Source organism: Salmo salar, chromosome 10 (genome assembly GCF_965601325.2).
Source record: "Salmo salar chromosome 10, fSalSal1, whole genome shotgun sequence".
Taxonomy (NCBI): Eukaryota; Metazoa; Chordata; class Actinopteri; order Salmoniformes; family Salmonidae; genus Salmo; species Salmo salar.
Genome location: NC_138300.1, coordinates 46,283,715 through 46,311,270, shown reverse-complemented (window position 1 = coordinate 46,311,270; position 27,556 = coordinate 46,283,715). Strand labels below are relative to the sequence as shown.

The window sequence follows — 27,556 nt, the reverse complement described above, 5'->3', positions numbered from 1 at the left end:
GTCCCGTGGGAATTGACATCCCTGTGTTTTGAGAGAAATATCTTGAGTTTGACAGGTATTGCTCGCGGTTTGCGCGAGAAAACAATAACTGATTGCATAAATTGAACTTTGAAGTGCATAAGCTATACATGAATGTCCTACATGTAGCCCATCAACTTCCACAGTGAATGCTTTTGTTTATATATTTTTTGCATATTAATTGAATATTGCCAAATGCATCAGTAAAAAATATTGAGCCTATTTAATGCAACCCTTGCTGTTAATAGATCCCAAAGCAGCAGACAACTGACCTACATGTTTGGAAATAATAAGTACGTTTTCTCATCTATAGCCTTAAAACGTATCTCAAGTGCAATTGCACTGTTAAGCTCACATCTGAATGCTGGGGAGCATTTAGGACATACTGCGGATCGCTAAAACATCCTAATGAATATGATCACACTTTCTCAATTGAAATATTATGGCCACACTATACCAAAGATGTTTTGGTATAGTGTGGCCATAATACATGTTGAAGTACTGTATCTTCACACCTAGAATAAAAACCTCCAGGCTTCTGTCGTAACTGCCAAAGAATTACAGGGGGCAGTTTGGAAAAAAACGAATCCCGACCGAATCGTCCTCTGGACTAACGGACATTCTGGAGTAATAATTACATAATCAACATTCTCTAGTAATATTCGTCCCATGCAAATAGGTCTTTGGTCTCATGTATGCAATGCTTATGTGTTACGTTAAGAGAGCAAGGGTTACGGGAATAGGGAATGTTTTTCCAAAACAAGTGAGGGATTTTGGAAACAGAACTTTTCAGTCAGAAATGGCTGTGATTATGTTACAGCTTCAGCAACATGGACAGACAGATAAACACTGTTGATGTTCTGTGGTGGTCGCTGCAGCAGGGAGGAGAGAGAGACAACGGGTGCTTGTCACACACTCACTGTCTTCTTGTTTTTTTTACACAGCACAGCAAGTCTGAGCCCGGCCCGGAACAATCAAATCAATTGCTGCTCGGAATCCCTCTAATAATTTGTGTGTCCTAATTATTTAATCAAACAATGTGCTTAAAGCATCAGACAAGCTCAGTAAAAATAGTTGATTTCATTAAAACACATAGGATCTGTCAATATATGGAAAAATACACGTTTAACATTTTTGTTCAATCGATTGGTGGAAAGAACAGACGACTCTTGGTTGACCAAGATTTTCTTTAGTCTGGACAGCCCTTGTGTACTCATCACGTGTCTGTGTGTGTGTCCTCGCAGGCCAGTGTACGTGGCGGCGGTGCGGCCCCAGTCTAAACACATCGTGGTGATCATCGACCACGGAGTGACCATTACAGAAACACAGCTCCAGATTGCCAGAGATGCTGCCCTCGTCGTCCTCAACTCCATAGACGAACATGACAAGGTAAGGAGCTCTGCTCTGATTACCAAGCCCTTACTCCCCGCCTTGTAGCCCAATTCCCCAGCCCTTCTGAAACTGATGACCCCTGACGCACCATCCACGTTCTAGATACAACCACCCTTTCTCTCCCTCTGAAGCTAAAACAGATTGTGCATATGCCCCGTGATTACAATCCCAAAAGTGGTTGTTTATGTTGTGTTTGTATGTAATGCCCACTTGTGTCTGTGCATGTCCTCTTCACCAGGTCTCGATCCTGTCCTCAGCGGAGGCTGTGCGCTCCTGTTCTCTGGACCCGTGCTATAAGAGCTACCTGTCTCCTGCCACCAGCGAGACCAAGAGGAAGATGAGCGCCTTCATTAGCAACCTCAAGGCCTCCGACAGCCCTACCCAGCATGCACTGGGCTTCCAGAAGGCCTTCCAGCTCCTCAGGAACACCAGCAGCGTCACCCAGAAACTCACTAGTAAGAACAGGGAACTATGGGAAATGCAGTCTTTACGGGCCACTGATGCTACAGGCTTGTTCTATAGCAGGGGTATTCAACTCTTACCCTACGAGGTCCGGAGCCTGCTGGTTTCTGTTCTACCTGATAATGAATTGCATCCACCTGGAGTCCCAGGTCTAAATCAGTCCCTGATTAGAGGGGAAGAATGAATTAAATCAGTGGAAGTGGCTTCCAGGTCCAGAGTTGCATTTGAGGGTTCTATAGGGAATGCCGATTTGTCAGTTATGTGGCAATGAATGTATTTGTAAAAATATTTCACACATAAATCTACTTGTAAATCAATGCAGTTAATTAGGTTTAAATGGCTCAATGAATGTGACTCAAGAGACGGAGGATTTGTGAGATGACGGATTTATGACCAAGGATTTGTTTCTGATCTCTCTGTGCTTGTGTGTTCCTGTCAGACACAGACATGGTGATAGTCTACCTGTCATCTGGCATCACGTCCCGAGACGCATCGGAGCATGAGAAGAGAGACACCCTCCGTGTGGTCAAAGAGGAGAACCGCCACCTCAACAACTCAGTCATGATCCTCACCTACGCCCTCATGAATGGTAGGAACCCTACACCACACACAGTGTGTCTATGATCCTAATCACCCTCCACCACACACAGTGTGTCTATGATCCTAATCACTCTCCACCACACACAGTGTGTCTATGATCCTAATCACCCTCCACCACACACAGTGTGTCTATGATCCTAATCACCCTCCACCACACACAGTGTGTCTATGATCCTAATCACCCTCCACCACACACAGTGTGTCTATGATCCTAATCACCCTCCACCACACACAGTGTGTCTATGATCATAACCACCCTCCACCACACACAGTGTGTCTATGATCCTAATCACCCTCCACCACACACAGTGTGTCTATGATCCTAATCACCCTCCACCACACACAGTGTGTCTATGATCCTAATCACCCTCCACCACACACAGTGTGTCTATGATCATAATCACCCTCCACCACACACAGTGTGTCTATGATCATAATCACCCTCCACCACACACAGTGTGTCTATGATCCTAATCACTCTCCACCACACACAGTGTGTCTATGATCCTAATCACCCTCCACCACACACAGTGTGTCTATGATCCTAATCACCCTCCACCACACACAGTGTGTCTATGATCCTAATCACCCTCCACCACACACAGTGTGTCTATGATCCTAATCACCCTCCACCACACACACAGTGTGTCTATGATCCTAATCACCCTCCACCACACACACAGTGTGTCTATGATCCTAATCACCCTCCACCACACACAGTGTGTCTATGATCCTAATCACCCTCCACCACACACAGTGTGTCTATGATCCTAATCACCCTCCACCACACACAGTGTGTCTATGATCCTAATCACCCTCCACCACACACAGTGTGTCTATGATCCTAATCACCCTCCACCACACACAGTGTGTCTATGATCCTAATCACCCTCCACCACACACAGTGTGTCTATGATCCTAATCACCCTCCACCACACACAGTGTGTCTATGATCCTAATCACCCTCCACCACACACAGTGTGTCTATGATCCTAATCACCCTCCACCACACACAGTGTGTCTATGATCCTAATCACCCTCCACCACACACAGTGTGTCTATGATCCTAATCACCCTCCCACCACACACAGTGTGTCTATGATCCTAATCACCCCTCCACCACACACAGTGTGTCTATGATCATAATCACCCTCCACCACACACAGTGTGTCTATGATCCTAATCACCCTCCACCACACACAGTGTGTCTATGATCATAATCACCCTCCACCACACACAGTGTGTCTATGATCCTAATCACATTGAGAGTCACTCCATGAAGAGAAAAGGAAATGCCTTGGTGGTGGCTGGAAGTGGCATGAGTATGTTTAAAATGTCAATACAAATCCAATATGTTTTGTAATGTGATTGATGGTGTATCAATCCTTATTAGTAGTGGAATGTGTGTGTCATGGGTACTGCTGCTGGACCCACCCAGCCACCTGGATGGGGGAGGGGGTGTCTGAATGGGGGCAGTGCAGACTGGAGAGGTGCTCAGGAACCTCAAAGGCTTTTTGTTTTCTCCTGTGTGTCTGTTATGCCTCCACCTCCCCCTCTCTATTGGCCCTCTTCACCTGTCTCCCCTCCCTCCTCCCCTTCTCCTCATCCTTCGCTCCATGTCCCACACAGAGACCCCTTCACAGTGCATGCCTTAGCCTGGCATTAGCACAAATCATGTTCATTAGGAAATTAAAATGAGGGAAAACTGAGAGCGCCTGAGTCTAAAGACTTCAAAGGGTGGTGCGTGACAGAGGCAGCCGGGGGCCGCTTGTTTAAAAGGGGCCATGATGAAAAGCATTCAGAAATATGTAATCATCTTGAGTTGATTAGCATAGCACCCAGAAAGCTTTTGTTGTGTAGCACATTGTGAGCGATGCATAGAGCTGTGTGTGCCAGGTGTAAGCTGATGATTGTTAAAGGTGATCAGTGGCCTTGTCTCCCACGTCAACTCTGATGTTTGAACTAAGCTTGTTTGTCTGTGTGTTTTTTGATGAAATGCTAGAACTAGAAGGGCCAAACCCTCTAGACTTCCCCCTGGTCTGTGACTGTCTAATACTTCCCAGTCCCTCCTGCCTGATTTGTGAACCACGAACAAACTCTATCCATCTAAAATCCCTTATCAGACATGAAAAACAGGAGAATGATTGAAAGATATGCTTTAACAGTAACCAGTAAATCACCCACAGAATCATGGATTTTACAGAGAATATCGTCGGCCAAACGTTCATCTATGGCCATTCCAACTATGACCTCTGCTGTCCAGTTTGAGCAGAGCTGTATCCACACATTCCAGGCTGTATTGACTTCTTTCACCTCCTGTTGACTCACTCCTGTCAATAGTGCAACATTCTCATGTGTGCAGCATCCTATTATTATCAGACAAGGCCCTAAGTATTAAGGCTTGTCTTGATCCCTATTTAATCCAATCAGTGATATGACTGCCATGCATTCCATATTAAGCCCTGTCTTAATGCCAAATGTGTCCAGTGACAGCTGTCTGGGCAGCCATGTTAGAGAGGTCGTTCTAGGGTGTCCTCTGTTATAAAGTCAATGAATATTCTAGAGGACGTTTTCTTACATTGATATCAATACATCGAAGGACCTCACATCTATGTGGCTGTTCTACGCCACTCTGCTCTACGCCGCTCTGCTCTACGCCGCTCTGCCCTGCGCCGCTCTGCCCTGCGCTGCTCTGCCCCCTGCGCCGCTCTGCCCCCTGCGCCGCTCTGCCCCCTGCGCCGCTCTTCCCCCTGCGCCGCTCTGCCCCCTGCGCCGCTCTGCTCTACGCCGCTCTGCCCCCTGCGCCGCTCTGCCCCCTGCGCCGCTCTGCCCCCTGCGCCGCTCTGCCCCCTGCCGCTCTGCCCTGCGCCGCTCTGCTCTACGCTGCGGTTCTCAACACTGCTCGACTATGCTTGACATTGCTCTATGCTTCTCTATGCACCAGTCAGCACGATGGGGAGTGTCATTACCTATATTGCCTTGTGTCATGTCAATAAACAACAAACCTACATGATGCGGTCAAATATATTAGCACTCTTGCACTACTAATGGTGCAGAATGTTCTGGTTTCTCTTTTAAAAACTGACTCAATTGCTATTTTTCTATAGGCACCTGCAACTTACCACAGGTGGGATTTATTACACTTGCCGAGAATCATTTGTTTCCAACTAGGGCTGTGGCGGTCACAATTTTTTTTTCAGCTGGTGATTGTCTATCAAATAACTGTTGGTCTTACGGTAATTGACAATTAACATGGTCAGGTCTATAAAAGCATGATATGAAGAAAATGTAGTCTATTTCAGAAGAACAGAATAGCATACTCTGAGTTGTCCTTGTCTTAGGTCCTGATCTGTCTATGCCAAATGGCTGTGGGCTACACATTTTCAGTTCAGCAGACAAGATTTGCTTAGAATTCCGTGGCTTTATTTTATAATATGAAGAATACAATTGAACAAAGCTGAATAAAATAGAAAGAATATTTTCTCCAAACATGGGGCTATTCTGTGCTGAGCGGTTAACAAATAAATAGGCATTCCTAAATGTTTAATTTTGAGTTATTATTGTGACTTTAGTTGTTCTAAAAACATTGGGCTATATATTTAGATTTTTAATACATTGTAAGGCTGATTGATGCTTTGTTTTTTGCGCAGGCTGTAAACACTACATCAGTCTGACTGATTCACAATTTGACAAGCACTTGATAATGCCTAGAATTTCACGGCGGCATCCTCTTTGTGTGGCCGTAATGCACCCTAAAAAAATCCAGGCCGTTTGTGGTGCTGCACACTCCATCACGTGATCGGGTCTTTCTCACAGGCTACAAGTGAAGACCGACACATCGGGGACGGAACTACGTGCGTCCTTATCCAATTCCGAGGTGCATATTGAAGATATTTGAAGAACTGTCCACATTTACTTTTCGTCAGCCAACAAGATGAGTAGGCCTATGAACAGCAAAAGCACTAGCCTATGTCAATCTACTATACCCCATAGTACAAAGGTCGACATATTCTATTCTGTGTGAGAAATAATTTTCCAAACATAGTCTGGGACAGTTGTGGAATGCGATAGATCCCAAATTAATACAGCCACTAGCAAAAACGTTTTTACGCAATGTGGTTGATGCAACAGATCAGAACATTTAGCTATAAAATGTTGATCAACTATTAGGCTATTTCTTCACATTATAAACGCAGCAATGCGCACATGGTAGTAGGCTATAAGTGCGAATGTTCCATTAGCGGGAAAACACCATTATCAAACGTGACCACAAATGCAATTATGCATGTAATGCTTTTATTATAAAGGTGCATTTTTATGCGTAAAATTATCTTCCCCAAACATGAAACTCAAGCGCTGCTTGTGTATGCCAGTTAGGCTCTACATCCTGTGTAAAGCGGATTCATGTGCTTAATTTGAACAAGTTATTTGGCCACTTTAGTGAGGAGGAGTGCGACTATGATTCGCAAAAAAGTCACACAAAAAACGATTTGTTTCATATGTGTAACGGCCGTCGTTCAAATGAGACCAAGGTGCAGCGGAGGATGTGTTCATCTTCAGGAATTTATTAAAGAAAGAACACGTTAGACAAAAACAAGAAACCGACAGCCAAACAGTCCTGTCAGGTGCAAACACAAAACAGAAACAATTACCCACAAAACCCAAAGGAAAAACATGCTCCTTATGTGTGACTCCCAATCAGCAACAACGAGCTTCAGCTGTGCCTGATTGGGAGCCACACACGGTCCAAAACAAAGAAATACAAAAACATAGAGAAAGGAACATACATTGGGTGGGCGTTCTAACACCATGGCCTAACTAAAATAAAGAACAAAAAACCCCTCTCTATGGCCAGGGCGTTACAATATGCTGGGCATCATTCAGTGATAGGCTAATATTGTCACCCATCAGACTATTCTTAAATTTGATATTGTCTTTACATATACTAAATAATATATGTGACATTTAGTTTGATTTAGAAAGGACCATTATCATGCACCTGTATTGAAACAGGAGCAGCGGGAAAAAATACGTAATCTATGCACTTAAATAGCGAATGGAGTATGCTGTTCCCCAGGGTTTATTTTCATGCCAGCCAGGTAGGCTATGTAAATATAAGCAATGTGCTTAATATTAGGAAAGATGAGAAATAAATATAGTAAGCCTACCCTATAGAAAGCTGATCCTCCTCTTTTTAGTAGATGCCATCACTCTGTTCTCTTGCGCAATTGCATAGCCTATTGAAATGTTGTGCAACATGAGTTCATGGGCTTTCATGAAGTGTTTGATTAGATACATTTGCATTGATGTCAGGGGGATTAGAGGGAAATAGAGTGCTGAATACCAGGCAGTTAGCGAGTTTGGTAGGCTACCAATGACCAGCAGCAGCATCATAACTTGGAGAAGCCTAATTACCGTGACTAAACGTGGACGTGAACCTAGGCCACGTTGAATTTGACTGCCTTCATGACTCGTGACCACCGGTGCGGTGGTAATACGGTCACCACAACAGCCCTACTTCCAACCAAATTAAATTACATTTAGATTAATTTAACAAGGCCATTTTTCTACTTAGAATTGAAAAATCTCAATGTGGATGTTTTTATTTTGTATTTTTGGGTGTCCTGTGCAGTTGTAAATCAAACAAATACATGTGTGAACACAGTTTTTGAAATTGTCATCTTATTTTAGAAGAAATAGTGAATCGTTCAATGGTTCCAATATATTTGAACGCATCTGCAAAACGTCTGTAAAACATCTGTGTTGCTGTCTTCTTCCTCAACAGAGGGGGTGACGGGTCTGAAGGAGCTAGCGTTCCTGCGTGACCTAGCGGAGCAGAACTCTTTGAAGTACGGCGTCCCGGACCGCTCGGCGCTACCCGTGGTGAAGGGGAGCATGATGGTCCTGAATCAGCTCAGTAACCTGGAGACCACCGTGGGACGCTTCTACATCAACCTGCCCAACCGCATGATAGACCTGTCCTGCTTCAGCCTGCCCTACCAGGACCCCATGGGAGACGGTGGGTTTAGACACAGATCTAGGACCAGTTGGTCTGTTCTAGTCATTATGGTTAAGGTTAGAGCTGAGATACAGTGATCTGATCCTAAATCAGTGGTGATGAATAGATGATAGACCTGTCCAGCTTCAACCTGCCCTACCAGGACCCCACAGGACACCAGGACCAGATCCTAACAACTGGTCATGGCCGTTATCATTTTGGTCTGGTCTAGGACCAGTTCTGCTCTTATGTCCGCATAATGTTTAAGGTTAGAACTAATGTACAGTAAGCTGCTTAACCTAAATCAGTGGTAAAGAAAATATTAGAAACTGGATCAGATTGATTTGGGCTCTTGGTGATCAATCAGTGTCATGTAAAACTATCTGTCTTCTCCCTGCAGGTTTCATCATGACGGTGAGCCGGCCCTGTTACTTTGGCAACCTGTTGCTGGGTGTGGTTGGGGTGGACGTGAACCTAGCCTACATTCTAGAGGACGTCACCTACTACCAGGATTCCTTGGCCTCCTACACCTTCCTCATAGACAACAAAGGTGCGTCCTACACCTCCACACTTACCCTAACCCAGCACTCTCCTCGAGGACAACAACTCGCATGCGAAAGTCTTGTCTCAGCCTTTTAGTTATTCTGTTATGCTCTCCTCTCCAGGCCACAGTATTGTATGACAGAGTAGGCCTCTCTGGGGCATCCCAGGGAAGATAACATTAGTTCTCTACACTCCAGAGCCACAGTGCTACAGTAGTACTGCTGCTATTGGACCCAGTGTCTGACATAGTGGAGCCAGTGTTAGCTCTGACTCGGAGGTGGAGTGCCAGTTTGACTGAGTCCGGTCATTAGGCATGCATAAGACCAGTTTGCACCCCATTAGGGGATGCAGGATGTTTTTGTCCTGATTTAGATATGTTTCTGCTTGTAATTTCTGACCTTTTTGTAGGATATTTGTTAGTCAACTGGTCTATAATTAGATACATGCAGCTTCTCTCCTGTCATTATATGTTGTCCTAGAAGACTAAATAAACCCCTGCTCACCAGAATAATGTCATAGATCTATAGAATGCTTCAGTTGTGTTGACATCAGTAAAGTTGTTTTTCTGTGTCATTTTCTTTCGTGGAGCAAAGACGTTTAGGGACTGGGAAGAAAAACATGAACAATTTTCTGTGCAAAATGTCCAAATGACATCAGTTGGACCAGTTGTAAGGAAATAGAAAGCTGTGAAAACGACCCAACTATCTCAAGATGCAGAAAGAAAGCACATTTCTCCACTCCTGTTCCCAAGTCCAAATTTAGCCTACATTTGGTGCATAATTTCACTGCAAGAAATGTTTAATTCTGAAGGAGTTAATAGTAAGGCTATGTGAGAGGTTATAGACCTACAGTCAGTCTCCAGATTTCAGTTTCCATTTAACCCATCTGAACAGTAGGTTACAGTTCCATTGACTGTTCCCAAAAGCATTATTTGGTGATTGGCGTATACGTTATTTGGTGCACATAATTATACAGGGGCGCACTGAGAGGCAGGGACTGGGCCATTGGCGCACTGAGAGGCAGGGACTGGGCCATTGGCGCACTGAGAGGCAGGGACTGGGCCATTGGCGCACTGAGCGGCAGGGACTGGGCCATTGGCGCACCGAGAGGCAGGGACTGGGCCATTGGCGCACCGAGAGGCAGGGACTGGGCCATTGGCGCACCGAGAGGCAGGGACTGGGCCATTGGCGCACCGAGAGGCAGGGACTGGGCCATTGGCGCACCGAGAGGCAGGGACTGGGCCATTGGCGCACCGAGAGGCAGGGACTGGGCCATTGGCGCACCGAGAGGCAGGGACTGGGCCATTGGCGCACCGAGAGGCAGGGACTGGGCCAGAGTTAGGGTTTGTCTCAGTGCTTCACTGCCACTCTCATTTTAGGTTTTCCTTTAGTGTTAACGCAGGCTAGCCATATTTAAGATCTTAAGGTTTGAGTCAATTTAAAAATATGCTTTTCAAGTTAAAATAGGATGTTTGCTTGGGTGGTTTGGAAAGGCCATGCTCAGACATGTGTATTGACTGGGTTATTATGAAACTTTGTCAGCCTAGCAGTATGTCCTCTGTACTCCCTAGAGGGATTTTGGGATACAATCCGAATGGTTAGCCGTAGTGTTATTGTAATGAGTCTGTTGTCAGATGACATGCGGTTACTGCACGGTGCTTATTACATTGTCAGACCATAATTAATGAGTATTAAAGTCGTTATGTGTGTTCTGACTAATAGGCCACTCTCAATTAGACAGAAGATAAACAGTTGAGTGGAGAGTGGAGCTGCTGTAATGGACTATTGTAGTATGGAGGTGATATGGTCTGAGATACCTTGTCGTTAGAGAAAAGGGATTCTCCTCGATCTTGCTCGCTCGGTCTCTCTAGCTCTCTCTCGCTTTGCCCTACTTAAAATACCCCCCCCCCCCCCCCTTCTCTCTCTCCTTCCCTCCTCCCTCGTAAGGGCTTTCAATCTCCCATAGCTTACTATTAGTGCTGCTCTGGTGGCTGCTCTGGTGGCTGCCTGCATACAGGACCACAGTACTAGGGGTCTATGGGTGATCTGGCCTCACCCTGCCCAAGGAGCAGTAGCCCGTCCCTGGGGTGAGGTGGGGTCAAGGCCCCTGGGGGCTCCTGGGTGCTGCATGAAGGGCTGCTCCTGTGAAGAGCCCCTGATGGCATTGATTGATTATGCTTTTTCAGTTCTGATAATGTAGTTGTTTTTGGTTTCCCAGGTTACACCCTGATGCACCCGTCCCTCACGCGGCCCTACCTGATGACAGAGCCTCCCCTCCATACTGACATCATCCACTATGAGAACATCCCTGGGTTCCCCGTGGTACGGGACAACATTCTCCGGTGAGTTAGGTTCAAGGGTCAGGGGGCAATGAGAGGTGGGGTTTCACCAGTATGTATAGGTTCTGGAAACTCAAGGCAGACTAGTAATGTAGTAAGATGTTTTCATCCACTCCCATTGTCATAGCAATCTTTGTTTATATACTGTAGTCTGAGGTGTTTTGGGGATCGGACTGCATTGCACAATCTTGTGTTGCTAATATTAACCCTACTACTTCCTGTTCCTCCCTCCAGTCTGCCCCTGGGTAGTCAGGTGATAGCTGTGCCCACCAACTCCTCTCTGTCCTGGCACACCAACCGCCTCCGAGACCCCAGCAAGGATGCCTACAACGTCAGCTACACATGGAAACTGGTACGATGCACTGCTGTCTGTCTGTCTGTCTGTCTGTCTGTCTGTCTGTCTGTCTGTCTGTCTGTCTGTCTGTCTGTCTGTCTGTCTGTCTGTCTGTCTGTCTGTCTGTCCCTTTTTTCCCTCCCTTCCTTCCCCTCTGTCCCTGCCTTCCTTCCCCTCTGTCCCTGCCTTCCTTCCCCTCTGTCCCTGCCTTCCTTCCCCTCTGTCCCTCCCTTCCTTCCCCTCTGTCCCTCCCTTCCTTCCCCTCTGTCCCTGCCTTCCTTCCCCTCTGTCCCTCCCTTACTTCCCCTCTGTCCCTGCCTTCCTTCCCCTCTGTCCCTGCCTTCCTTCCCCTCTGTCCCTCCCTTCCTTCCCCTCTGTCCCTCCCTTCCTTCCCCTCTGTCCCTCCCTTCCTTCCCCTCTGTCCCTCCCTTCCTTCCCCTCTGTCCCTCCCTTCCTTCCCCTCTGTCCCTCCCTTCCTTCCCCTCTGTCCCTCCCTTCCTTCCCCTCTGTCCCTCCCTTCCTTCCCCTCTGTCCCTCCCTTCCTTCCCCTCTGTCCCTCCCTTCCTTCCCCTCTGTCCCTCCTTCCTTCCCCTCTGTCCCTCCCTTACTTCCCCTCTGTCCCTCCCTTACTTCCCCTCTGTCCCTCCCTTACTTCCCCTCTGTCCCTCCCTTACTTCCCCTCTGTCCCTCCCTTACTTCCCCTCTGTCCCTCCCTTACTTCCCCTCTGTCCCTCCCTCCCTTACTTCCCCTCTGTCCCTCCCTCCCTTACTTCCCCTCTGTCCCTCCCTCCCTTACTTCCCCTCTGTCCCTCCCTCCCTTACTTCCCCTCTGTCCCTCCCTCCCTTACTTCCCCTCTGTCCCTCCCTCCCTTACTTCCCTTCTGTCCCTCCCTTACTTCCCTTCTGTCCCTCCCTTACTTCCCTTCTGTCCCTCCCTTACTTCCCTTCTGACCCTCCCTTACTTCCCTTCTGTCCCTCCCTTACTTCCCCTCTGTCCCTCCCTTACTTCCCCTCTGTCCCTCCCTTCCTTCCCCTCTGTCCCTCCCTTCCTTCCCCTCTGTCCCTCCTTCCTTCCCCTCTGTCCCTCCCTTCCTTCCCCTCTGTCCCTCCCTTACTTCCCCTCTGTCCCTCCCTTACTTCCCCTCTGTCCCTCCCTTACTTCCCCTCTGTCCCTCCCTTACTTCCCCTCTGTCCCTCCCTTACTTCCCCTCTGTCCCTCCCTTACTTCCCCTCTGTCCCTCCCTTACTTCCCCTCTGTCCCTCCCTTACTTCCCCTCTGTCCCTCCCTCCCTTACTTCCCCTCTGTCCCTCCCTCCCTTACTTCCCCTCTGTCCCTCCCTCCCTTACTTCCCCTCTGTCCCTCCCTCCCTTACTTCCCCTCTGTCCCTCCCTCCCTTACTTCCCCTCTGTCCCTCCCTTACTTCCCTTCTGTCCCTCCCTTACTTCCCTTCTGTCCCTCCCTTACTTCCCTTCTGTCCCTCCCTTACTTCCCTTCTGACCCTCCCTTACTTCCCTTCTGCCCCTCCCTTACTTCCCCTCTGTCCCTCTCTCACTCCCTCGTCATAACGTAACAAGCCAGTAATGCAGTACTGCATCTTCATCTTCTTTGTCCCTCTCTCCCACTTCTTCTCTCACTCCATCTCCCTCAGTCATCTCCAATCTGTCACCTTTAGAAAAACTCAGTGCTCCCACCCCCACCCCCAAAACACTTTCTCTTTCAGAGCTCGTTCCAGAGGTAGCCCTAAACATCAACTCCCCCTTACAAGTTAGGATCAGTCATGACTTATCAATGGATTGTGAAAAACTAGTCAAATGACTCTAGCTGTGTCTCTGCTCTGTATCACTCTATTCTACGTAGAAGTTCCTACACAAAAACATCCATTATCTTCTCCCTCAATCCCTCCCCAGGTCCAGGACAAGTCGTTCATCCTGTGCATAGTGAACATACAGCCAGAGATCCCTGTGAAACACCTGAAGAACCTGAACACTGCTCCCAGCTCCAAGCTGCTCTATCACCGACTGGACCTGCTGGGTCAGCCCAGCTCCTGTCTGCACTTCAAACAGCTGGCCACTGTCGGTAAGACCTGAGGCCATGTAGGCAATGACTGTGAGAGAGGAACTAGGCTTGAGGCAGAGATTTTCGAGCTTTATATTTAGTCTCTATTTTCCTCTCTGTCTCTCTCTCTGTCAGAGAGTCCTACAGTGATGCTGTCTGCAGGGAGTTTCTCCTCGCCCTACGAGCACCTCAGCCAACCAGAGACCAAACGCATGGTGGAACACTACACTGCCTACCTCAGTGATAACACACGCCTCATAGCCAACCCTGGACTCAAGGTACTCACACAATCACATTTGACAGTCATTAACACAGAGAAGCCAAACTAATATCAAACATGTATCTTCTGGAAAGACTTGTGAGCCAAACCACACTAGCTAACGCCACCAAAAGAAAGACAACGAACTGCCCCTCAAGTCTCTTAGCGCCACTGCCTTCTTTGCCTTTTAGGAGAAGCTAAAGAAAAGCTCCATGTTTTTAGCAGCTTGTGTGCACAGCATTTTAGCCCCTCTCTGTATGTGGTGGAGAGACTGAGAGACTCTGTACGTGGTGAGAGAGTGTGGGAGAGACTGAGAGACTCTGTACATGGTGAGAGAGTGGTGGAGAGACTGAGAGACTCTGTACATGGTGAGAGAGTGGTGGAGAGACCTTTGAGACTCTCTGTAGGTGGTGAGAGAGTGGGGGAGAGACTGAGAGACTCTGTACGTGGTGAGAGAGTGGTGGAGAGACTGAGAGACTCTGTACGTGGTGAGAGAGTGGTGGAGAGACTGAGAGACTCTGTACGTGGTGAGAGAGTGGTGGAGAGACTGAGACTCTCTGTACGTGGTGAGAGAGTGTGGAGAGACTGAGACTCTCTGTACGTGGTGAGAGAGTGGGAGAGACTGAGAGACTCTGTACGTGGTGAGAGACTGGTGGAGAGACTGAGAGACTCTGTACGTGGTGAGAGAGTGTGGGAGAGACTGAGAGACTCTGTATGTGGTGAGAGAGTGGGGGAGAGACTGAGAGACTCTGTACGTGGTGAGAGAGTGGTGGAGAGACTGAGAGACTCTGTACGTGGTGAGAGAGTGTGGGAGAGACTGAGAGACTCTGTACATGGTGAGAGAGTGGTGGAGAGACCTTTGAGACTCTCTGTAGGTGGTGAGAGAGTGGGGGAGAGACTGAGAGACTCTTTATGTGGTGAGAGAGTGTGGGAGAGACTGAGAGACTCTGTATGTGGTGAGAGAGTGGGGGAGAGACTCTCTGTAGGTGGTGAGAGAGTGGTGGAGAGACTGAGAGACTCTGTATGTGGTGAGAGAGTGGGGGAGAGACTGAGAGACTGTATGTGGTGAGAGAGTGGGGGAGAGACTGAGAGACTGTACGTGGTGAGAGAGTGGGGGAGAGACTGAGAGACTCTCTGTAGGTGGTGAGAGAGTGTGGGAGAGACTGAGATACTCTGTACGTGGTGAGAGAGTGGGGGAGAGACTGAGAGACTCTGTACGTGGTGAGAGAGTGGGGGAGAGACTGAGAGACTCTGTATGTGGTGAGAGAGTGGGGGAGAGACTGAGAGACTCTGTATGTGGTGAGAGAGTGTGGGAGAGACTGAGAGACTCTGTATGTGGTGAGAGAGTGGGGGAGAGACTGAGAGACTCTGTACGTGGTGAGAGAGTGGTGGAGAGACTGAGAGACTCTGTACGTGGTGAGAGAGTGTGGGAGAGACTGAGAGACTCTGTACATGGTGAGAGAGTGGTGGAGAGACCTTTGAGACTCTCTGTAGGTGGTGAGAGAGTGGGGGAGAGACTGAGAGACTCTCTGTATGTGGTGAGAGAGTGGTGGGAGAGACCTGAGAGACTCTCGTATGTGGTGAGAGAGTGGGGGACCGAGACTCTCTGTAGGTGGTGAGAGAGTGGTGGAGAGACTGAGAGACTCTGTATGTGGTGAGAGAGTGGGGGAGAGACTGAGAGACTGTATGTGGTGAGAGAGTGGGGGAGAGACTGAGAGACTGTACGTGGTGAGAGAGTGGGGGAGAGACTGAGAGACTCTCTGTAGGTGGTGAGAGAGTGTGGGAGAGACTGAGATACTCTGTACGTGGTGAGAGAGTGGGGGAGAGACTGAGAGACTCTGTACGTGGTGAGAGAGTGGGGGAGAGACTGAGAGACTGTAGGTGGTGAGAGAGTGTGGGAGAGACTGAGATACTCTGTACGTGGTGAGAGAGTGGGGGAGAGACTGAGAGACTCTGTACGTGGTGAGAGAGTGGGGGAGAGACTGAGAGACTCTGTATGTGGTGAGAGAGTGGGGGAGAGACTGAGAGACTCTGTATGTGGTGAGAGAGTGGGGGAGAGACTGAGAGACTCTGTATGTGGTGAGAGAGTGGGGGAGAGACTGAGAGACTCTGTACGTGGTGAGAGAGTGGGGGAGAGACTGAGAGACTCTGTATGTGGTGAGAGAGTGGGGGAGAGACTGAGAGACTCTGTATGTGGTGAGAGAGATCCTGATCTGGGCCTACCTTACATGAAAGAGAGAGCTCAGCTCCTCTTCTCTGTCTATATCGCTCTCTCCCTCTAGTCGTCGGTCAGGAACGAGGTGATGGCGACCAGTCACGTCACAGATGAATGGATGACACTCATGGAGATGAGTAGCCTCAACTGCTACATTGTGCGCCGTTACATAGCAACGCCCAATGGAGTGCTTCGGATTTACCCCGGCTCACTCATGGACAAAGCCTTCGATCCGACCCGGAGACAATGGTGAGGTTTATTTAGGGGTTGTGGGGGGGTAGTTCCAGACTCCTAGAGAGGGATGGGAAGTTGAGTCCTGCTCCAGTGATTTGGCCCGGTTCTCATAGCTTTCTGTTTACGGCTGGAATGATTCACTTTCTATGGAACAGTCTTAGTTCTACTAAATCCTTCATGACACTTTTCATTTTCAACGACAGTCTGGAGTAGTCAGATATATTTTAGTATAAATGTTTCAGTCAATATCTGTTAAATGTTTTTCCCAGCCTTTAGTTAGTGTACAGTATCCACATGTATTGTCGTGGAATTAGCATGTTGTGTCAAGGCGTTTGTTTCCCATCATGCTTACCATGCTCTCTAACCCCTGACCCAAACAGGTACCAGCACGCAGTGGCGAACCCTGGCCTCATCACCTTCACCGGGCCTTACCTGGATGTGGGTGGGGCCGGATACGTGGTCACCATCAGCCACACCATCCACACCTCCAGGTACTGTAGGAGTACAAACACACCATCTTCCTCACCGTCCACACCTCCAGGTACTGTAGGAGTACAAACACACCATCTTCCTCACCATCCACACCTCCAGGTACTGTAGGAGTACAAACACACCATCTTCCTCACCGTCCACACCTCCAGGTACTGTAGGAGTACAAACACACCATCTTCCTCACCATCCACACCTCCAGGTACTGTAGGAGTACAAACACACCATCTTCCTCACCTTCCACACCTCCAGGTACTGTAGGAGGACAAACACACTATCTTCCTCACCGTCCACACCTCCAGGTACTGTAGGAGTACAAACACACCATCTTCCTCACCGTCCACACCTCCAGGTACTGTAGGAGGACAAACACACCATCTTCCTCACCATCCACACCTCCAGGTACTGTAGGAGGACAAACACACCATCTTCCTCACCATCCACACCTCCAGGTACTGTAGGAGGACAAACACACCATCTTCCTCACCATCCACACCTCCAGGTACTGTAGGAGGACAAACACACCATCTTCCTCACCGTCCACACCTCCAGGTACTGTAGGAGGACAAACACACCATCTTCCTCACCGTCCACACCTCCAGGTACTGTAGGAGGACAAACACACCATCTTCCTCACCTTCCACACCTCCAGGTACTGTAGGAGGACAAACACACTATCTTCCTCACCGTCCACACCTCCAGGTACTGTAGGAGGACAAACACACCATCTTCCTCACCGTCCACACCTCCAGGTACTGTAGGAGGACAAACACACCATCTTCCTCACCATCCACACCTCCAGGTACTGTAGGAGGACAAACACACCATCTTCCTCACCGTCCACACCTCCAGGTACTGTAGGAGGACAAACACACCATCTTCCTCACCATCCACACCTCCAGGTACTGTAGGAGTACAAACACACCATCTTCCTCACCATCCACACCTCCAGGTACTGTAGGAGGACAAACACACCATCTTCCTCACCATCCACACCTCCAGGTACTGTAGGAGGACAAACACACCATCTTCCTCACCATCCACACCTCCAGGTACTGTAGGAGGACAAACACACCATCTTCCTCACCATCCACACCTCCAGGTACTGTAGGAGGACAAACACACCATCTTCCTCACCTTCCACACCTCCAGGTAGGAGGGGTCAAGGGTCAACCACAGTCCCAGGCTCTGATTGGAAGAAACCCAGTTGGACTGGACTGTATCTATGTCACACAGAGTGATGGTGATACACCAGTCTAGTTACCAGGGCAACCTGATAAACACTTAGAGATTTTCATTTGGGACTGTTGAATTTGAAACGTTCTGTTTCTTTAGTATTTTTAATGATACGATACTATGCTCTTCTATTTTTTCATAACTGGCCGTTTAGCAGCCACTTTTATCCAAAACAACTTATTCACGCGTGCATACATTCATCATACGGGTGGCCGCAGTAGGACTCAAACCCCCGACCGAGCCACATAATACCATTTTCACAAGCAATACATAGAACAAAACAGGAAGAAGTAGTGGGAAATAGACAGACTAATGTTCTTATGTAGTCTGTGATCTGAATGTGTAGTGGCCCTGCAGTCTGCTGCTTGTGCCTGCTGACTACTGTTACAACATTACTGGTTCATCTCAGAGGAGGCTGTAGACGGGAGGCAATCACCAACAACTGGAACACACACACACACACACACACACCACACACACACACACACACACACACACAGCTCTGATAAGGCAGGCTCAGTGTGTTGATGTTGGTTCTGCCCCGGTGAGCATGTCCTGTGGCGTCTGTAGTATACCGAGACTCTGCTCTCAAATAAGGCTCCCAAGAGCTTCAAGCACATGGTTTTCGGAATAGGTTTGCATGCACAAGCAGGGAAGGTAGCTAGAAAATATGAGATGTGTACTGTTGAATAATGTTCTCTCCTCTCTCTGTGTAGTTCTCAGATGGCCTCAGGGTATGCAGTAGCAGTAATGGGGATAGACTTCACACTGCGTTACTTCTACAAGGTTCTGCTGGACCTGCTACCCATCTGCAATCAGGACAAGGGCAACAAGATCCGGTACGTCTTTCATTGAGGCTCCTTCTCTCTTGTTACAGGCCTTTTGACTGTTCCTGATAGGGATCCTGAGGGATGACCCACTGAGGTTTTTAAGACTCTCTGAATCTAATTTGAATGGCACATTCACCTAGTCCTCCAACATCCCAGCATGCCCTCTGCTAAGTGGGAGAAAACTTCCCTGAGTCTCTCTCTTTGGTATCTGTTGTGGTCCACAAATGAACTTTATGCTGGTTACAAAGAGGGTGAGAGAGTGAGAGGGAGAAGCTGATTATAATTACATTTCAGAAAAATCCTGTTATGCTCTTTGCTGCTGCTACATTCTCTCTCTCTCTTTTCGGTCTCCCTTTCCACCCCTACTCTCCCCTCCCTCTCTCCTTCCAGTTTCTCCCTCTCCCCCTGCCTGCCTCCCCCTCTCTCCCCCTTCTCTCCAATCCTTTCACCCTTTCTTTCCTTTCTTCAGTGTTCAGTGGTTCATGTTAAACAGGAGGAAGGGGATGGAGGTGGGTTGGGGTTGAATGGTTTTCTATCCTGCAGGTTGGGGTAATATGGAGCTCAGATGTGACACTACACAGAGCTGATCTGGAGCCTGGCCCATCTGGTGTTCTTAACACTCAGAATTTGCTCTCTCTAACACCACCCCTTGTCTCTCCTGACTTAACACTGCTCTCTTTGCCCTCCATGTCCACTGTAATCGCTCTGGCTCTCTCCCCTCTCTCCCTCTCTCTCCCCTTTCCACAGAAAGTCTGAAGTTCGGGTTCTATTGTGTTTAAATCTGATGGATTTCAGTGGGCATGTGTATTTGATTTAAGTGTATTAAGTTAAATTGATTGTACTGTTCCATAAAATGAATAATACGTCAACTGTATTTTCTGTCTCTCTCTCTCTCTCTCTCTCTCTCTCGCTTTCTCTCTTGCTTTCTCTCTGTCACTCTCCGTCTCTCTCGCTTTCTCTCTCTTGCTTTCTCTCTGTCACTCTCCTTGTCTCTCTTTCCGTCTCTCTCTCTCTCTCTCTCTCTCTCTCGCTTTCTCTCTGTCACTCTCCCTGTCTCTCTCCGTCGCACTCTCTCTGTCTGTCTCTCTCTCTGTCGCTATCTCCCTCGCTCTCTGTCACTTTCTCGCTGTCTATTTCTCTCTCTCTCTAGGTGTTTTATCATGGAGGACAGGGGTTACTTGGTGGCCCACCCCACCCTCATCGACCCTAAAGGTCACGCTCCAGCCGAGCGGCAGCACATCACACACAAGGAACCTCTGGTGGCCAACGACATCCTGAACCATCCTAACTTTGTCAAGAAGAACTTGTGCAACAGCTTCAGCGACCGAACAGTCCAACGTTTCTACAAGTTCAACACCAGCATCATTGTGAGTAGGGGCTCAGAGAAAATACAAATTCCATCTAGACACCGTTGCCCTTGAGCACACAAAAAACTATACATACCTCGGCCTAAACATCAGCATCACAGGTAACTTCCACAAAGCTGTGAACGATCTGAGAGACGGGCCATCTATGCCATCAAAAGGAACATAAAATTTGACATCCTAATTAGGATCTGGCAAAAAATACTTGAATCAGTTATAGAACCCATTGCCCTTTATGGCTGTGAGGTCTGGGGTCTGCTCACCAACCAAGAATTCACAAAATGGGACGAACACCAAATTGAGACTCTGCATGCAGAATTCTGCAAAAATATCCTCTGTGTACAACGTAAAACACCAAATAATGCATGCAGAACAGAATTAGGCCGATACCCCGCTAATGATCAAAATCCAGAAAAGAGACGTTAAATTCTTCAACCACCTAAAAGGAAGTGATTCCCAAACCTTCCATAACAAAGCCATCACCTACAGAGAGATGAACCTGGAGAAGAGTCCCCTAAGCAAGCTGGTCCTGGGGCTCTGTTCACAAACACACCCCACAGAGCCCCAGGACAGCAACACAATTAGACCCAACCAAATCATGAGAAAACAAAAAGATAATTACTTGACACATTGGAAAGCATTTACAAAAAAACAGAGCAAACTAGAATGCTATTTGGCTCTAAACAGAGAGTACACAGTGGCAGAATACCTGACCACTATGACTGACCCAAACTTAAGGGAAATCTTTGACTATGTACAAACTCAGTGAGCATAGCCTTGCTATTGAGAAAGGACGCCGTAGGCAGACCTGGCTCTCAAGAGAAGACAGGCTATGTGCACACTGCCGTCAAAATGAGGTGGAAACTGAGCTGCACTTCCTAACCTCCTGCCCAATGTATGACCATATTAGAGAGATGTATTACCCTTAGATTACACAGATCCACAAAGAATTTGAAAACCACAACTCTCATATCTATTGGGTGAAATACCACAGTGTGCATCACAGCAGCGAGATTTGTGACCTGTTGCCACAAGAAAAGGTCAACCAGTGAAGAACAAACACCATTGTAAATACAACCCATATTTATGTTTATTTATTTTCCCTTTTATATTTTAACTATTTGCACATCATTAGAACACTGTATGTAGACACAATGACATTTCAAATGTCTCTCTTTATTCTTTTGCAACTTTTGTGAGTGTAATGTTTTTATTGTTTATTTCACTTTTTGTTTATTATCTACTTCACTTGTTTTGGCAATGTAAACATATGTTTCACATGCCAATAAATCCCTTTGAATTGAATTGATAAGACTTTGGACAGCAGGGATTTTCTCTGTCTCTCGCTCTGTCTCTCTCTCTCGCTCTCTCTCTCGCTCTGTCTCTCTCTCTCGCTCTGTCTCTCGCTCTGTCTCTCTCGCTCTGTCTCTCTCTCGCTCCGTCTCTCTCTCTCGCTCTCTCTCTCTCCGCTCTGTCTCTCTCTCCTCTCCTCTCTCGTCTCTCTCTCGCTCCGTCTCTCTCTCTCGCTCCGTCTCTCGGTCCGTCTCTCTCTCTCGCTCCGTCTCTCTCTCTCGCTCCGTCTCTCTCTCTCTCTCCGTCTCTCTCCTCGCTCTGTCTCTCTCTCTCGCTCCGTCTCTCTCTCTCGCTCCGTCTCTCTCTCTCGCTCCGTCTCTCTCTCTCGCTCTGTCTCTCTCTCTCGCTCCGTCTCTCTCTCTCGCTCCGTCTCTCTCTCTCGCTCTGTCTCTCTCTCTCGCTCTGTCTCTCTCTCTCGCTCTGTCTCTCTCTCTCGCTCCGTCTCTCTCTCTCGCTCCGTCTCTCTCTCTCGCTCCGTCTCTCTCTCTCGCTCCGTCTCTCTCGCTCGCTCTGTCTCTCGCTCTGTCTCTCTCTCTCTCGGCCCCAATATAGCCCTGCGGTCCGAAGTCTGACCGCCCCTGTGTCACAAGATCCACCATTTTGGATTGTTTGACACTAACTGAGTAAAGTGTGAGAGGCAAGTTGACAGGTAGTGTCCTCTCCCTGCTGGTCTCAGAAAAACATTTTCCCAGGACAGCTTTTATTATTATACATCAGCATTATAACCCCCCCACATGGTGAGATATTGTATCGCATCCTCAATGAGCTTTACTCAAATGACCCAAGTGCTTCCTTTCTTTGTAGAGCCATTGATAAACCATAATCTAGTTAGTACCATGTTTTCAAATACATAGTATGTAGCCTTTTTAAAACAAACTCAAAGATGCTTGACAACACTCCTCCTGTCTCTCCTGACTAACCTGGTCCACGGGAGCCACTGCTCCATGTTGTACTGTCTGATAAACCCAATGATTTATATAATCCCTGGATTGCTGATGCTATGTATTGGCCAATAAGAGGCTTTGAAGCCAGCGATCGGCCATGTTGGCACTCCTCAGAAATACAGACCTCCATAGGAATAAATCGAATTCTACAGTATTTCATTTAAATGTTTCCAGGACAAAATGACACAATTTTTGGTATTTTTAGTACTATTTCTTTCATTTGTTTTTTATGTTCATCTTATGTATTCTAAATAAAAAATATGCATTAAGTTATCTGTAATAGAATAAACATGGCACAACAAATGTAAACATTAATACATGGATTTCTATAGCTTCCAAAATATTTTTTTTACAATGGTGTAGGAGTACCAAGATGGAGGCACAGTGGCTTCAAAACAGCGCCCCCTGTCTGGCATCTAGTGTATAAATAATTGGATAAACCCTTGTCTAGTACCATATTTCACTATGTTCCCCCTCTCTCTCTCGCTCTTCCTTCACAGGGTGACCTGACTAACCTGGTCCATGGGAGCCACTGCTCCAAGTACCGTCTGACCCGTATCCCTGGCACCAACGCTTTCGCTGGCATCGTCAACGAGACGTGTGATTCGCTGGCTTTCTGTGCCTGTAGCACCGTGGACCGCCTCTGTCTCAACTGTCACAGGTCAGATATACAGTCACAGGAGTTATAGAGTTACAGAGGAAATAAGATGGTGTTTTCATATTTCTATTCATGAACTCAATGAATTCTATGAGGTATCTGTTTAACTTGCTGTATTAAAAGGGGTGAATATTTGCATGACAAAGTTAGTTCATTGCACTTTTGTTGTTTTTCAGTCATACCTTTCATGGCTCTATATTCTTAGAACATGGCTGTAACTGTTTTCCCTGTGTTGTACAGGATGGAGCAGAATGAGTGCGAGTGTCCATGTGAGTGCCCCCTGGAGGTTAACGAGTGTACTGGCAACCTCACCTACACTGAGAACAGGTGAGTCGAGAACCACAAGAACCGTCCTGCATGTTAAAAAAGCCCACATTTCTGTTTTGTTTGTATGTTTAGATGTGTATTGCTCTACTGTAATGTGTTTTGCGTGTGTGTTTGAGTGTGTGTACTCGTGTCTGTACTGAAGCCTTTTCTATAGTGCCCACAGGTAGTCATTGTCACTGTCATCAGGCTGTCTGTCATGATAATCAGATGGCTGTGACCATTCCTCAGAAACACCTGTGTCCTCAGCCATTAAACTGTGTCTAGCATTGACAACAACTGTCTGTCTGGCTAAGGCTCTTTGTGAGAGGATAGAGGGATGCCAGAGAAAAGATCGTCCACAAAGCTGCTGTCAGACTGCAGTCATGCATTCATGTTGTGGTTGATTGAGGTCTTTTCACATAATGCTAATTACTGCCTAATTTGAAACTGTGACATTATCATTGGTTAGTCATTACCTCCTTGATTCAGTGTGATGCCAGGTCTCTCATTTGAACTGTGTTTGTCATTGTTGTAGTCTGATTGTGTGGTCATGTGTATTGTGGTTTGACCGTGTGGTCATGTTCTTCACTATGGTTTGACAGTGTGGTCATGTTCTTCACTATGGTCTGACCGTGTGGTTTAACAGGAACCCCAGCTGTGAGGTGCACCAGGAGCCCCTGTCTCTGACGGTGATGGACTCCAGTCTGCAGGACACCCTGCCCCAGTGTATCAACACCCGCTGCAGCCAGCGCTTCACTAGCAGGTGGAGTACAGCCCACAACCATCACACACAGCTACAGCCCACAATCATCGCCCACAGCTACAGCCCACAATCATCGCCCACAGCTACAGCCCACAGCTACAGCCCACAATCATCGCCCACAGCTACAGCCCACAATCATCGCCCACAACTACAGCCCACAATCATCGCCCACAGCTACAGCCCACAGCTACAGCCCACAAGCCACAGCTACAGCCCACAATCATCGTCCACAGCTACAGCCCACAAGCCACAGCTACAGCCCACAAGCCACAGCTACAGCCCACAAGCCACAGCCCACAAGCCACAGCTACAGCCCACAAGCCACAGCTACAGCCCACAAGCCACAGCTACAGCCCACAAGCCACAGCTACAGCCCACAAGCCACAGCTACAGCCCACAAGCCACAGCTGCAGCCCACAAGCCACAGCTGCAGCCCACAAGCCACAGCTGCAGCCCACAAGCCACAGCTACAGCCCACAAGCCACAGCTACAGCCCACAGGCTACCGCTATAGCCAACTTGCAAAAGTATTCATCGCCCTTTGGCATTTTTCCTATTTTGTTGCCTTACAACCTGGAATTGAAATAAAAAATATTGGGGTTTGTATCATTTGATTTACACAACATGTCTACCACTTTGAAGATGAAAAATTATTTATTGTGAAACAAACAAGAAATAAGACAAAAGAACTGAACTTGAACATGCATAACTATTCACCCCCCAAAGTCAATACTTTGTAGAGCCACATTTTGCAGTAATTACAGCTGCAAGTCTCTTGGGGTATGTCTCTATAAGCTTGGTGCATCTAGCCAGTGGGATTTTTGACCATTCTTCAAGGCAATAACTGGTCCAGCTCCTTCAAGTTGGATGGGTTCCGCTGGTGTACAGCAATCTTTAAGTCATACCACAGATTCTCAATTGGATTGAGGTCTGGGCTTTGACTAGGCCATTCCAAGACATTTAAATGTTTTCCCTTAAACCACTCGAGTCTTGCTTTAGCAGTATGCTTAGGGTCATTGTCCTGCTGGAAGGTGAACCTCCATCCCAGTCTCAAATCTCTGGAAGACTGAAACAGGTTTCCCTCAAGAATTTCCCTGTATTTAGCACATCCATCATTCCTTCAATTCTGACCAGCTTCCCATTCCCTGCCGATGAAAAACATCCCCACAGCATGATGCTGCCACCACCATGCTTCACTGTGGGGGCGGTGTTCTCTGGGTGATGAGAAGTGTTGGGATTGCGCCAGACATAGCGTTTTCCTTGATGGCCAAAAGCTCAATTTTAGTCTCATCTGACCAGAGGACCTTCTTCCATATGTTTGGGGAGTCTCCCACATGCCTTTTGGCGAACACCAAACGTGTTTGCTTATTTTTTTCTTTAAGTAATGGCTTTTTTCTGGCCACTCTCCTGTAAAGCCCAGCTCTGTGGAGTGTATGGCTTAAAGTGGTCCTATGGACAGATACTGCAATCTCCGCTGTAGAGCTTTGCAGCTCCTTCAGGGTTATCTTTGGTCTCTTTGTTGCCTCTCTGATTAATGCCCTCCTTGCTTGGTCTGTGAATTTTTGTGGGCGGCCCCCTCTTGGCAGGTTTGTTGTGGTGCCATATTCTTTACATTTTTTTATAATGGATTTAACAGTGGTCCGTGGGATGTTCAAAGTTTCGGATATTTTTTTATAGCCCAACCCTGATCTGTACTTCTCCACAACCTTGTCCCTGACCCTGTTTGGAGAGCTCCTTGGTCTTCATGGTGCCGCTTGCTTGGTGGTGCCCCTTGCTTAGTGGTGTTGGGGCCTTTCAGAACAGGTGTATATATACTGAGATCATGTGACACTTAGATTGCACACATGTGGACTTTATTTGACTAATTATGTGACTTCTGAAGGTAATTGGTTGCACTCGATCTTATTTAGGGGCTTCATAGCAAAGGGGGTGAATACATATGCACGCACCACTTTTCTGTTTTTTATAATTTTTTGAAACAAGTAATTTTTTTCATTTCACTTCACCAATTTGGACTATTTTGTGTATGTCCGTAACATGAAATCCAAATAAAAATACATTTAAATTACAGGTTGTAATGCAACAAAATAGGAAAAACGGCAAGGGGGATGAATACTTTTGCAAGGCACTATACTGATTTAATTAAAGCATGTGGTGATGTGTATATATTGATTTAGAAGAGCAAAACAAGTTTCAGATCACAACACGTTTCCAAAATACATATGCTGAGATTTAACGTGAAGAAAAGCCATTACGTTGTATGAGTCTTGACCATGACTTTACCTCATACCTTTACTCTCATCTCCAGTGACTGTTTTGGCGTGTTGGACTGTGAATGGTGTATGGTGGACAATGATGGGAAGACCCACCTGGACACACCTTACTGTGCCCTGCAGAAGGAATGCTTCGGGGGCATCCTCGGGGCCAAGAGCCCTTACATGGACGGCATGGGGATGTTGGGTGAGTCTACTCATTCCATACTGTCACGAGGTCATGCAAACATAATGGGCTAGTAGGCTTGATTTCCCCGCAGTATGTCCAGAGCAATTTATTTAACGAGTTAGGACCTGAGCCATTTATTTAACGAGTTAGGACCTGAGCCATTTATTTATTTATTTAACGAGTTAGGACCTGAGCCATTTATTTAACGAGTTAGGACCTGAGCCATTTATTTAACGAGTTAGGACCTGAGCCATTTATTTAACGAGTTAGGACCTGAGCAATTTATTTAACGAGTTAGGACCTGAGCCATTTATTTAACGAGTTAGGACCTGAGCCATTTATTTAACGAGTTAGGACCTGAGCCATTTATTTAACGAGTTAGGACCTGAGCCATTTATTTAACGAGTTAGGACCTGAGCCATTTATTTAACGAGTTAGGACCTGAGCCATTTATTTAACGAGTTAGGACCTGAGCAATTTATTTAACGAGTTAGGACCTGAGCCATTTATTTAACGAGTTAGGACCTGAGCCATTTATTTAACGAGTTAGGACCTGAGCCATTTATTTAACGAGTTAGGACCTGAGCCATTTATTTAACGAGTTAGGACCTGAGCCATTTATTTAACGAGTTAGGACCTGAGCCATTTATTTAACGAGTTAGGACCTGAGCCATTTATTTAACGAGTTAGGACCTGAGCCATTTATTTAACGAGTTAGGACCT

At 47.2% G+C, this 27,556-nt stretch overlaps 1 protein-coding gene across 2 annotated transcripts in view; it reads left to right on the top strand.

The window, feature by feature from the left end:
* cachd1 (cache domain containing 1) overlaps window positions 1–27,556 on the top strand; it is a 112,406-nt gene that overhangs the window by 78,145 nt on the left and 6,705 nt on the right. For both annotated transcript variants that reach the window (XM_014123422.3, XM_014123420.3), the window contains exons 6-22: window positions 1,263–1,407; window positions 1,649–1,865; window positions 2,312–2,461; window positions 8,258–8,491; window positions 8,871–9,020; window positions 11,231–11,354; window positions 11,586–11,703; window positions 13,594–13,762; window positions 13,877–14,019; window positions 16,283–16,464; window positions 16,830–16,940; window positions 18,891–19,013; window positions 20,155–20,371; window positions 23,166–23,326; window positions 23,564–23,650; window positions 24,276–24,392; window positions 26,700–26,851. In XM_014123422.3, the coding sequence (XP_013978897.1) occupies window positions 1,263–1,407; window positions 1,649–1,865; window positions 2,312–2,461; window positions 8,258–8,491; window positions 8,871–9,020; window positions 11,231–11,354; window positions 11,586–11,703; window positions 13,594–13,762; window positions 13,877–14,019; window positions 16,283–16,464; window positions 16,830–16,940; window positions 18,891–19,013; window positions 20,155–20,371; window positions 23,166–23,326; window positions 23,564–23,650; window positions 24,276–24,392; window positions 26,700–26,851 (2,600 nt within the window). The remainder of the gene's footprint in view (window positions 1–1,262; window positions 1,408–1,648; window positions 1,866–2,311; window positions 2,462–8,257; window positions 8,492–8,870; window positions 9,021–11,230; window positions 11,355–11,585; window positions 11,704–13,593; window positions 13,763–13,876; window positions 14,020–16,282; window positions 16,465–16,829; window positions 16,941–18,890; window positions 19,014–20,154; window positions 20,372–23,165; window positions 23,327–23,563; window positions 23,651–24,275; window positions 24,393–26,699; window positions 26,852–27,556) is intronic.